The 13776-nt window shown below is 34.3% G+C and overlaps 1 protein-coding gene across 1 annotated transcript; it reads right to left on the bottom strand.

Moving 5' to 3' along the window:
• Positions 1–7958: 7958 nt before the first annotated feature.
• On the bottom strand, positions 7959–12635 carry LOC111056762. The gene has a single exon (XM_022344157.2). The coding sequence runs from the start codon at positions 10573–10575 to the stop codon at positions 8668–8670; it is 1908 nt and encodes a 635-aa protein (XP_022199849.2). The 5' UTR covers positions 10576–12635; the 3' UTR covers positions 7959–8667.
• Between the last annotated feature and the right edge of the window lie 1141 nt (positions 12636–13776).

Raw genomic sequence — 13776 nt, 5'->3', positions numbered from 1 at the left:
TATAGAACTATAATTTAGAGAGACTACCTCTTCGAAACACATGGTTAAAATTTGGCAACTAAATTAATAATCAGTCCTATTTTGTCAGGTTGGCATTAAGTTGAGGAAGGTTTCTAAACAAAATTTGAGTTCTGTTACTTTATTAGTAAAGTTAATAAAGTGCTATGTTTGGAGTGTGGCACTGTATGGTGCAGAAACTTGGACGCTGAGAAAGGAGAATAAGAGGAGGCTTGAGGCATTGGAAATGTGGATATGGAGAAGGATGGAGCGGATCAGTTGGAGGGATAAAGTTACAAACGAGGAGGTGTTGAGGAGGGTTGGGGAAAGAAGGAGTCTGCTGGATGTGATAAAGGGAAGAAAGAGGAGATGGCTGGGACATTGGATGAGACGGCAATGCTTGTTGGTGGATGCCATGGAGGGGACCATTCAGGGAAGAAGAGGAAGAGGGAGAAGAAGATACAAAATGTTGGACGACATCAAGGAGGGGATGAGCTACTATGCAACGAAGCGACTGGCAGAGAATAGAAGAGAGTGGAGGGCTGCTGCCATATAGAAGGACCTGCTTACGAGCAGAAAACTACAGACAGACTTTATTAGGTTAGCACCAAGTTGAATAACTTATCTATACTATAATAAAGAAAAGAACTGGCTCATACACGTACGGGATAGGAAATTATGTTTGACGCATCATCACGTCTAAACTTCTGGACTGATTAACTTGAAATTCTGCATATAGATTCCTAATTAACCAAGGATGGGTTTAAGCCTATTTCAAACTCTTCAAGATTACACTCGGTCAAGTTTCCAAATTGTCAAGTTTTAAATAATAGACCCTTGCGGAGCACGGGTTACCTGCTAGTATTTTTAATAAAGTAAGGTTAGAAAATGGAGTAGCATGAAACTGAAGTAGTGACAATAAGCAAAAAAATCGTAAGGTCGAGAGACTGGAGTATCCTCGACTGGAGTCGTACGATTTGAGTCGAGATAGTGTGAGTTGAGCATTAAGGTCCGTTGTCACTGGTGCGGCTGGAACGATAGTTGTTGAACGATTATCGGTGGACGATCATCGCTCGGCGATGATCGTTGCAGTGGTCATTGTCACTGATGCGATTAATAAACATTAGTTCAGTTGAGGTTTGACTGTTGCTAAGTGAAGTACTGAATGATGAGTTTAAAGAAACGGCTACTGAGTTATTTGTTAGTTGAAGATTTAGAAGATGAAGATATTTTAGAAATGTTAAGTGTACCACGACTTAACACACATAATATATTCACAAAGAGAACAGAAGAAGGTTACTTCAAAATATTAATAAACAATCATTTGCAAGCTGATGAGAGAATGTTTTCTGAGTTCTTTAGACTTTCCAAAGTTCAGTTTCAGTTTGTGTCTAGTTTAATCAATGAGGACCTTAAAAAGTTGTCTTCAAACTACATTTCATATCCAATCACAGGAGATGAGAAGTTAGCTCTTACGTTAAGGTAGGATATATTTTTTATTCTTATTTAATTTTTGTAAAGCAATGATTTTTTAGAATGAAGGTAAAAAAGGTATAAAAGGTATAGGTATAGGTATAAATTATCATCCAAAAATTGCTAAAAAAATCGCCCCTATTTGCTCCCCGATAGGAATAATTAAGTTTGGAGACCTCCAGATATAGAAAACGAGTATCATCAACTACAGTTAATTTTTATTGCTTTTTTAAATTTGTAAGGCAAAAAATATGATATTTTCTGAAAGAAAGTATTCTAAAGTATAAAAAAGAGCATAATCAAACTGTGGGGGTTATTAGTTAGTTATATTAGTTAATTATGTGAAATACACTTACCTGATCTTCCAACTTCTTCAGATATAACCACCCAAACATTGTCTTTAGCCCTTTGGTCCTTATACTGGGGATTTCTAAGGTCGTAAATCAAAGGGTGAGGAGAAATCGCCTCCACTAATTTCTCGTCTTCCTCAGGTGTAAATTTTAATGTTAAAAGAGCTGTTTTGGATGACATTGCCCAATGATGACACGCACTCTATCAAACTCACATGTGCACTCCTCGAAAATCGGCCAACGACTGCGATTATGACTGCTCCAGCAGCAGACCCGTACGATTGCAGTTAGCGACTCTGTTGACAGTCGCGTCAGTGACAACGGCGCCATTCAACACAATGTACAGCAGGCGCTCTACGATTATCGTCCAACGACTGTAGTTCAACGATTATCGTTCCAGCCGCACCAGTGACAACGGACCTTTAGTCCGCATATCAGCCCAGTCGCTGACCCAGAAAGCCGGACCAGCCTGGTGATTCAACGTAGGTAAATTAAGGCTAGTGAAGGCGAGCGCTGGCAAACCACCCATCCACACACTGGTGCTAGTCGACATTGGCCTTCATTGGCCCAACATGTGGATGCGGCATAATGCCTATAGTGAGGTCCACGTTATAAGGACAGTGTTTGATTAGCAATGGTGTTGCTTTCCTTGTTTATCATTCAACAAAGCGTATAGCGCTATCTCTTTCTCTCTTTGCTCTGTTGTCAGATCGTCTTTTAACAATGTAGAATTATTAATTAATTAACAAAATATTTCATCTTAATTATGAAAATTCATTATGTAATTATTGAAAAATATAATTTCTAGCTTAATAAAATTTATTTGAACGCCGTCGAGCTGAAACTCTTATTTTTTATCTTTAGTTTTAAATATCGGGGCACCGAGCTTCGCTCGTTATTTTTATTTATTGATAAACAGAACACAATTCTCTAAAATGATCGTGTTCATATTTCACAGCTGGCTATATGTCATATAAATACAGAAATAGCTCGCTTATATAATAGGATATTTATCATTATAATAAACGTGGTTATTATTCTTTTAAATTTCATTATTATTCATAGTTTGTAATTTTTTTTATTATTTCTAGTGTTTTGCTCTTTCTGATAATTTGCGACACCTCCCTGCACACGGACAAATCATCCATGCAGGGATAATATTCATGTAATCCATAACACTGTTATATTTTGTAAATAAGTAATTCTATTATGAATAACTAATTTGAGTTTGAATTTCAATTTATTTGATTATTTTAAACGAGAATGAACCGTTAATATTACATTAATAAACATGTATCAGCTACCTAGAGAACAGCTAGCATAAAAGGCATAGACATGACAGAAGATCGGCAACGTTTTTCTCCTATATTTCTCTACTGCAATTATAACGTGGACCTTACTATAGACCACATGCAATGCGTTGGCCCAGCCTGCAATGTGACAAGTGCCCAATGTTTTTGATATGGAATTTATCATTATTAACAAAAATTAATTAAAATTATCTCAAATATACCTTGAATCATACCTATTTTCTATAGAAAAAGGTGCAAAAGGATAAGTGAAAAAATGCCTTTCCATGATTTCCAGTAATTCAATAACTGATTAATCACTTTATAAGTGTTGAGCTCACTTATGGCGAGGTACATTTTGATATATTCACGAGGATATGCGGTAACTTTGAGAGCTCATTCTATATGTAAAAATAATGAAAAAAACTTATATAAACATAGGTCCGGAAATGTTTCGTTAGCGAGTTATACAGGGTTAAAGATTTCGCCTAGATTTCAGTTCCGCTGAGTAAATGAAGACTCTCTGAAATTCTGGGAAGTTAAATTTAGGGGCAAATGCCATTGTTTCTTATGGTTTTTTACCTGAAAAATTGATTAGAACAGGTCCCAGAACTGTAAGATGAGTAGTTTTTGAGTAATCCAGTGTAAAATGCAAAAACATTGAGTAAAAAAACACAATTTTTACATTTGGCCAGCAATCGCTTTGTTATTTTACCAATAAACTGATCAAATTTCAGAACAAAACTTGTAGAAAATTTAATTCTAAACAAAACGGTATGATTAAAGTATACAGAAAGTGAACAGATAATCGATTAAAGGAAGTTTTATTGAAAACAGAACAACACACGTTTTTCATTTGGCCGACAATAACTCTGTTGATTTCTTATTAAAGATCTGTAAAAAGTTAATGATTTTTACTTAAATTTAACACCTTAATTTTTTTACTAAAATTTCAAAATAAAATAATATTAAAACACAGTTTTAAAATAAAGAAATAAACATAAACAACAAACATAAATAATAATAAAAAAATACACATGTTGAGCGGATAATTTGTTTTTCATAAGTTGGCACTACAATAACAGCTGATCAACAATGATGTGATTTGAAATGTAGATATTTTAATTCCTTGAGAGGTAACAACTGAGTTTTAGTCTACGTGTGTATTGTTCTGTTCGTCGTATTGAATTTTAGTCCGTGTTAGCATTGCTTTGTCCACAGTAATAATTATTATTAAATTGTTGGAGTAGTAATGCCATACTTATTTTCAACTGAAGAATACGCCGATATGGTGTTTATTTACGGTGTATGTGAAGGCAATGCTACAATCGCTGTGGAAGAATACAGACAACGTTACCCTTATCGTAGAATTCCAAATGCTAGAACCATTATTTCTACATTTCGTACGTTACGGGAAACAGGATCACTTCCAAGCGTAAAGATCCAGTCTGACCGCCCTCGCCAACATGATGTTAATGTAGAAGAAAACATTATTGCTGCTGTTGAACGTAGTCCAGGTATTAGTACAAGACGTATTTCAAAGCGGTTTAGGGTTTCGCAAAGTAAAGTTTGGAGAACACTTAATAAGAACAACCTTTATCCCTACCATAAACAATAAGTACAGCATTTACAACCAGGAGACAATGAACATCGCTTGGAGTACTGCAATTGGTTAGTCAATCATCGTCAACTCTTCAAGTACATTTTATTTACCGATGAGTCACAGTTCACTCGTGATGGTATCAACAATTTACGAAACCAACATTCATGGGCAGAAGAGAACCATCATGCAACAATTGAACGTAACTTTCAATACCGTTTTAACATTAATGTATGGTGTGGTGTTATTGATGATAAGCTAATTGGACCGTTTATTTTTCTAGAGCGCTTAACAGGTCAGGCGTACTTACAGTTTCTTCAAGAAGAATTACCGACATTGCTGGAAGATGTTCCTCTTGCAACGCGACGCAAGATGTACTTCCAGCATGATGGCGCACCGCCACATTTTTCAAATGATGTTTCCACCTATCTAAATCATCAGTTCCCAAATAAATGGATCGGTCGTGGTGGTCCTATACACTGGCCACCAAGGTCACCAGATCATACGCCATTGGACTTCTGCATATGGGGATGGATGAAAGATCATGTTTACGAGGTCAAAGTAAATTCCCGTGAGGCGTTACTTGATCGAATTAATGAAGCCTTTGTGCAGTTGAAGGAGATCCCCGTAGAACTACGAAAAGCAACAAGAGCAATTCTTAAACGAGCAGAAAGATGCATTGAAGTTAATGGCAACATTTTTGAGCATTTACTGTAATTTTATTGCATAACTTTACATTACAGTTTTCAATAAAACTTCCTTTAATCGATTATCTGTTCACTTTCTGTATACTTTAATCATACCGTTTTGTTTAGAATTAAATTTTCTACAAGTTTTGTTCTGAAATTTGATCAGTTTATTGGTAAAATAACAAAGCGATTGCTGGCCAAATGTAAAAATTGTGTTTTTTTACTCAATGTTTTTGCATTTTACACTGGATTACTCAAAAACTACTCATCTTACAGTTCTGGGACCTGTTCTAATCAATTTTTCAGGTAAAAAACCATAAGAAACAATGGCATTTGCCCCTAAATTTAACTTCCCAGAATTTCAGAGAGTCTTCATTTACTCAGCGGAACTGAAATCCAGGCGAAATCTTTAACCCTGTATAACTCGCTAACGAAACATTTCCGGACCTATGTTTATATAAGTTTTTTCATTATTTTTACATATTGAATGAGCTCTCAAAGTTACCGCATATCCTCGTGAATCACCCTGTATAACTTGTCAGTGCTGAGAATAAATTTCAATTTCAAAACATACAGTGAGACAGAACATCCAAAAAGATATCTTTGTCAACAAAATACTTGAGAAGGTATTGCAAGTATCTTATAGCATAGATAAACAATAGCGTAAGTAGATGTCCCATGGTATAGGACTTTTATGTCGCAACTTTTACTGTTAACTCATGCTGATTATTGTCGATTACTGTCGATTATTGTCCCATTTTTAATGTTTTGTTGGGGTGAGACTACTAGCGTCACACAGCTTCACGGGAAAGAACTACGTGGACTATTGGCTTGAGATAACAGTGAAAATTACGACATAAACGCCCTATACCATGGGATATCTATTTATGCTATTGCTTCTCTATGCTTATAGGTAACCTATCACTGTTCTAACGGCTCTTAGTAGAAAGGTTCAAATATAAAGGTGCGTACAGATATACGCGCCGCGAACATGAGCAATTCACTTTTAATGAGCTGACTATATCAGTATTTTTACAGAAACGGTAAGATACAGATATAAAAAGCTTGGCATCAGCTTATTAAAAGTGAATTGCTCATGTTCGCGGCGCGTAAATCTGTACGCACCTTATGGTACAACTCCAGGAACCTGAAATACATTAATGTATGTGATTTACATTGATGTATTCTAGATACCTTGGTACAACTCATATAACTTAGCAGTGGATTTAGAGCAGGTGGAAGAGCTATATTTGAACCTTACTACACAGTGAATTAGTACCAAGTAAATTGAATTTTTCTGTATTACCATACCAAAAATATAGCATAAGAAGATATTCCATGATATAGATCGTTTATGTTCCAAATTTCAAGCCGATTTTTTGTTAACTGAAGCCGATTACCGTCGACTACTGTCTATTATCACTGTTTTGTTGGGGTGAGAATGTAAGAACGGCACGGTGAGAGACTACCATCGTCACGAAAATGAACTACGAGGACTATCGGCTTGAGTTGAAATTGAAATCTGGAACATAACGCCCTTTACCACGGGATATCTTACTATACTATATTTTCTCTATGGCATCACTAATGCAGTGATCTTGACAACATAAAGCTGCGTACACAATATACACGCGCTTCCAACCCGCACCGAGCACGCTCCGCCCTCGTACCGCCCTCGTTCCTCCATCGCACTGCAGTCGTTCCGCCCCCGCTCTGCAGTCGCACCCATCATGAACGTTAAGGAAGATGTTAGATCTTCTCGCGTTCCCCGGTCGAACATCAATAATCGCTCTGCTGGAGCGAGGTTCGGTTGCGGAGCAGAGCGAAAGTCTGTACGCACCTTTATAATCTATTTCAACTTGAAAATGACTAAGTTAGGGTCGAAACTTGTTGAACTATTTTAAAGTTTTTTAAAAAATAAAGGGTACTCACTTCAAGATTTTTATATTGTTTTTATTAATTTGTTAAAAAGTAGCCCATGTGAGTGAAGTGTTTTTAATCTATTTCTTTATTACTTAAAATATCTGAAGATAATGGATAGTTCCTATAACAAGCATTACTAACTAATTTCTTGTAGCTCAAATGAAATTGAGCGAAATAGGATTATTATTGTTGCCCAGTTGAGATAGAAATTCATCAATAATAGAAACAGGTAATTGCAATAATGCAGTTAGATATTGAAAATAGTATATTCAATAATGAATTAGATAAAACTGTTCAAGTAGAGAATTTCAAGCTCAATTTAAATTTAAATTGAGATTGGATTGATTTTTGAAAATTTATGAGATTGAGAAGATTGATTGGGACTCACCCTTCAATCGTACAGAGTTGTCCTCTCTCATTGTCAGTGGTTTAGTTTGATTGATGATTTAATTTATTGACTATATTTTTGTTTGTACAAACAAGCATTGTTAGTTAATTTCTTGTAGCTCAAATTGAATTGGGCAAACAGCATAATTTTATGCATTTTGCAAAGCACAGGTTTTAAAATTGTGTTTTTTAATCTTGTCTAGATTGAATAATGAAAAACAAAATCATAAAAATGAATTTTTATTCAAGTATTAATAAATTGCCTAGTATTCAATAACAAAATATAAACAAATACAAATTTATTCCTTGAACTAACTATAAATGAAGTTTGAATTCTATATCTTGCATGCAGTTGCTTCTACTGTTGATTTCAATAAGTAAATACAGTTTCAAGTCATTTATCTACTATTGAATTCCTTAGATGATTTTAATTCATAGATGCAGTCTCCTAGATTGTAAATAATATTCAAATTTAAATTTATATACATAATTCATGTAATTCATGAATCTTCATTCACTGCATCTGAGTGTGGTTGGTATACAAACATAAACTAAAGTAAAAATCTAGGTACCTAAAAGTTGAATTGAGAAAAGTTATAATTTGCAAAAGTTTAAATAATTATAAATTAATAAGGATTTGGAAACTTGATAATGGGATAAATAGGCTACGTAAAACAAGTTGTGTAAAGTGTAAATTTACACTCTGGGGGACTGCATTTATAGATTCAATAATCTTCTTCCATGATATGTTTTTTATCAAAGGAAATGAAAGTGATTTCTAAGTTGAACTGAGTCTATTTTAAGAAAAAACTTGATAATGGATTTAACACTCCCAAACTAATTGTTATTGTATTTTATCTAAAAAAGGGTACCGCACTATTGAGTTATTTTTCAACTAATAAATCAATTAGAAAGTGATTAAATATGATATATAATTATCAAGTCTGTTTCTGAATCGATCAATCAGACATATCAACATACCGTTGCACCACTAATGGCAGTTTGAGCTCATAGATGCCATACGGCAGACAACCATTTGGCACCAAACACTTTCTAATCTCACAACGGCACAGATGTCTCAAACTGGCAGCCGCAGTCCACCCATTCCTGTCCCGAGGTATCACCGAAAACACAGCTGGATGCAGACTTGTCGGTTCGTTTTCATTGTCAAAAATAGTATGAGGCACTTGGGGGATAACATCCATGAACACTTGGAGACAGCTTATGAGGTCCTCAGGAAAAATCGAGGATTTGAAGAAGTTTTCATCATTTTTTGGTTGTTGAGAGTTGGGTTCAAAGTTACCAGATTCTGCAGGAACAGATACTTGATAAATTTTGATGTGGTCTGATGTTTCAGAAAAGGGTTCATCATCATTTGTTGCATTTTCGGGTTGACTTGAAGTAAATTCATAATCATCTTCAGATCGTTTCAGTGTAGATTCATGATCTGTATCAGAGGCTTCTGGATCCTTACAAAAACTTTCAAGCTCTCCAGGTTCTATGAGAGAAACTTCTTGATTAACTGCAGTGTTTCCTGAGTCTGAATCACATTCTTCATCACCTTCAATGTTTTTAGGAGATTTCGGGACACATTCATTAGAATTTTCAAGTATTGCTGGTTCTTTGCGGAGGGTTTCTTGATCACTTACAATGTTCTTCGCTTCTTCTTCACAGTTATCTTGTATAGGATAGTTTTCTTCACAACTTCCAAAGGTCTGTGATTCTTCTAGGTGGGGTTTACTAGCTTTTTGTTTGGATTTGTTTCTAATATTATCTCTGTGATGATAATTATCACAACTTTTGAGGTTTTGTGTTTCTTCAGAAGGGTAGATTTCTTCATTACTATAACAATTCCTTTGTTCTAGATTACATTTATCTCTGAAACTGGAGTTTATTGAATTTTTGGTATCTCCAGGATCTTTAGAGACAGACTCACTACAATTTTTATTATCTTGAGGCTCCTTGGAGGCAAATTCCACATTACTATGAAGATTTCTTGGTTCCTGACTAGATACAGTGCAGCTTCCATCATTTCGTGGGGGTTTGGAGACAGATGTATAGTCGTTCCTTGAGGTGTCTTCAGGGGGAAGTACATGATTTTCATAGTCCCTCGCTTCTTGGGACAACATATTTCTATAGAGTGGTAGAGCCAACAAGTTCCTAAATTCTCCAGGTATAGCTGACTCAGCCAAAGTATGCATACGCAGCAGCAACAGATGCAGTGGACATTGGTTATGATTGGTCACCACCACAGGCTCAGCTCCATATCGCAGTAGAACTTTCAGAAAATCAAACCTGCCAGTCTGTATACACACTTTGGCCGGTGTAGAGAAACCATAGGATGGCATAGGGATGTCGGCCATTGTTGTAAATCTCCCACCAATTTCAAATTTGAGTTTAGATCGCGCGGAATGCTCCAGAAAATACTCGACTGCTTGCAGACATTCGTCTCGGGTTTGGAAGTCACTTTTCCAGCCCGATATCAGGTGAGTGACACGTGTACCGAATATAGCTCCGATCATCAGACGTTCAAAAGTTTTTTCACAAGAGAATAGATCGATTAGAACTGTTGTGACAGTGTCGTGGTCATTCAGTTTCCAGTCGAAACACAGTTTTAGCGCCACATAGAGTACGTTATGGTATTTACCTAACAAGCAGACGGATCCGTTGTTATCTTTGGATTTTTTGTGGAATTTTGTGATGGCGACAACCGCCTTTTTGCAGCCTTCTTCGTGGTTTGTAGAGCAGGCGCGTATCACTGTGCTGAAGTAGTCGACTATTTGACGCCGTTTGTAGCGCGGAATCAAACAGCCGCGGTCCATTTGAGTGAAAATATTATCGAAGTAGCAGTCGATTATCGATTCCATGGTGATGTTGATATAGTGTAAAGTCGATATATTGAAAAGTCGATATTGTCAAACGTCGATGTAGTGTTGGTTTGATAGTAGTAGGACTATAACACTAATAAAACAATATTGAAACTTGTAGTACCCTTTATTATTTGAAATATTACGACTAGTTTCGACCGTAGGCCATTTTCAAGTTGAAAATGAAACTTCTACTTTTCAAGTTTCAATATTGTTTTATTAATTTATAAAAGTAGCCCATTCAAGTGAAGTGCCTATAATACTGTATTATTTATTTGTAGAAGTTTTTATAATGAAAAAATATGTATAGAACCTTGATGTTGATATAAGGTCTTATATTGTATATATTGGTATATTCAATAATGTGTATATTGTAAAGTCGATATTTTTAAATATCGTTCGATGTAATTTTGGTTTGATAGAGTAGTAGGTCATCCACTGTAGTTTTTTATTATTTGTAGAAATTTCTATAATATAATGAGAAGATGAATCAAATTTTTAACTATTTAATAACTCGATTTTGTCAAAAGTCGATGTAGTGATGTATTTTTTAATTGTTTAATTGAAATTTCGGAGTTTTTCTTCATATGAGTTTTTATTATATTTTTCTCTTATATTATAAGAGCAGAGCTAGGGATAATGAATAGAGGAGACTGTAATGATGTAAAAACCAGAACAAGGTGGAAATTATATGCTTCAGAACTAAAAATGAAGAATTTGGAAGAAGTATAAGAAGAGGCAATAGAAAATGTGGGAAAGGAGCTATAATAGTGGAGGACAAAATAGATGGTAGGTGGAAGAGAAGAATAGAATAGGTAATAGAATGGTACGGTATAGTAGGAGAATAGCAGAATGTAGAGTAGTAAGATAGAAGTAGCTAGAATAAAAGAGAAAGAAGGAGGATAAGGAGGAGGAGGAGGAGGAACGGGGAAGACCAAGGTGGTAAATAAAATTGTAAGAATGAGCAAGTAAAAGCAGAATGTAGTAAAATAGAAGTGGATAGAATAAAAGGGAGAGAGAGATAAGGATGATAAGAAGGAGGAGAAATCAAGATAAGAGCAAGGAGTGGGTAGAAATGTAAGAATAAGCAAGTAAAATTAATATTCCTCTAGATCAGGAAGATATTATTCCAAAAGCGAAAAAAAGATGCGGCGAAAAATTGAAAGGAAAAAAGTGATGAAGAAAATAAAAGAGTATGGTATTTAAAAATTAACAATAGAAAATGTACAAACCTAACATGTATTTTCCTATAGTAGCTCTTCCTATTGAAGGGGAATTATTATCTTAATAATATTCTAATCAAATTCATTGAACTCCAATTCCACCCAATTGTTTTCTTCGACTTTAAGTGTCAGAAAGTTATCTTCCAAAGTTGTCAGAAATCGAATATACACGTAAGGCCTACGAATTTAGAATGTAAGCTCTTTTCAGAGACTGGAAGAATATCCTAAAATTAGTTAAGTTCTCTCTTAACTTGTAAGTTTTATTATTGTTCTTAGAAGACAGACGATAAACTTCATGTTCTCTTATCATCACCACATATCTAAATTGACACTTTTTGAACTAAAACCACAGTTACCTAGATGTCGGAAAATTGTATCGTGCAGATTCAATGAATTTCAAATTTGAACTTCCAAGTCCACAATACAGTTTATTATTTTGAAACTGAAGAAGAAACAGTTTAAAAATGTGGAAGGAATCACTTGATAATTTACAATAATTTTCGAAAAAATTAAACCACTTTGGAGCTCTCCATTCCATAACAATTTAGTTCATTTTGAAAATTCAGGAAAACAACTAGACAATTTAGAATACACAACTTGAGAGCTTATGAGAAATTACTGTAAAGTTTTGAACAGCTTTACAGTAACAGACTCACAGCAAGACTGATGAATAATACTTACATTCACCCTTAACTGAAGAGAGAAGCCCTTCAAGCTGTTTCCACCTCTGTATCTACTACTAATTCCTTAATGTTTTCTTTTGATTGGCTTCCAGGACTGAAAAGGGGATAGGGGAGGTGGATAATCGATAACATTTGCAATTTCTAAACATATTTTCTATTGAGTTTAAAAAACCAATAGAATTTGTTATTATTAAACATATTTTCTATGTGATATAGAACACTAGAATATTGTCTAAAAATTGAATATGACACCATTCTGTTGAAACATGTTTGTAACTTTTTAATAAATTCGTGATAATTTTAGACAATATTCTACTGTTTTATTATTAATTATTATCAGTTTCACTTCATGGTAATTTGATTGATTCTACTTCAATTTTTGATTGTATTACATTATATGTACGGTATCTCAAATTAATAATTCAATGACGGCAGTCAATGGATAAATAAATAAGATATTACCAAAATAAGTTTACAACCAGGTCCCATTTATTTTTATATAATTGCTTTGTCAGTTAATAGTTTTAGTCTAATAGAATTCTTATTTTTAATCAACACTTAGAATTAGAAATTTACATTCAAACAACAGATAGTAGTATAAAAGTTTTACAGTGATTAACAACAATTATGTAGGTACCGTACCTATTTAGTAGATCAGTTTTAAAAGTACCTATTTGGGTAATGGTATACATCATGAGAGTAGCTTATTCTAAAAGACAAAAAAGCTGTATTTTTATTTTTCACATTGATTTCAGTTTGAAAGGGGTCTTACATTTTCAGTGAAGCATGAGTGATCATCTCTAATTTAATACAATTATATTAATTAATCTTAGTTGATAACTTTTTCAGGACAAGGTTTAGTTTTAAAAGCGTTTTGCTTCGTTTCACTCATAATATTGAATAACTTAATCTACTAAGTAGGCCTCTAGTAGATTATTTACATGCACATATTATACAGTATATCTAGACATTTTAGAATCTAGAATATATTTTTCCAAATTTACACATCATAACAGAAGTATTGATGGTTTTCGAGATCATCATTTCATCTAAGGAGACCTCAAAGCAATCATTTTTTGAACTATTATTATTACCTACTTTGTAAAAGCTTATTAGTTTATTATCACATCCTAGTTGGTTCAGGATGATGTTCTTGCTACTTTCTGTGTATTAATTATTTTACCTTCCTGTTATAAGTTTAATGAATTAAAAGTTGAAAGTCATGAGTATAATAATTTATATTTTCAGCATTGCTTGATCGACGTTTCAATATTATATATTATTTGGTAATGGTA

Source organism: Nilaparvata lugens, chromosome 12 (assembly GCF_014356525.2).
Source record: "Nilaparvata lugens isolate BPH chromosome 12, ASM1435652v1, whole genome shotgun sequence".
NCBI lineage: Eukaryota > Metazoa > Arthropoda > Insecta > Hemiptera > Delphacidae > Nilaparvata > Nilaparvata lugens.
Note: the sequence above shows the minus strand (reverse complement) of the source record. Positions and strands in the feature narration are given on the sequence as shown.

Bases quoted from the DNA above. Each gene is read 5' to 3' on its own strand.
- LOC111056762 (XM_022344157.2), bottom strand. From the start codon at position 10,575: ATGGAATCGATAATCGACTGCTACTTCGATAATATTTTCACTCAAATG.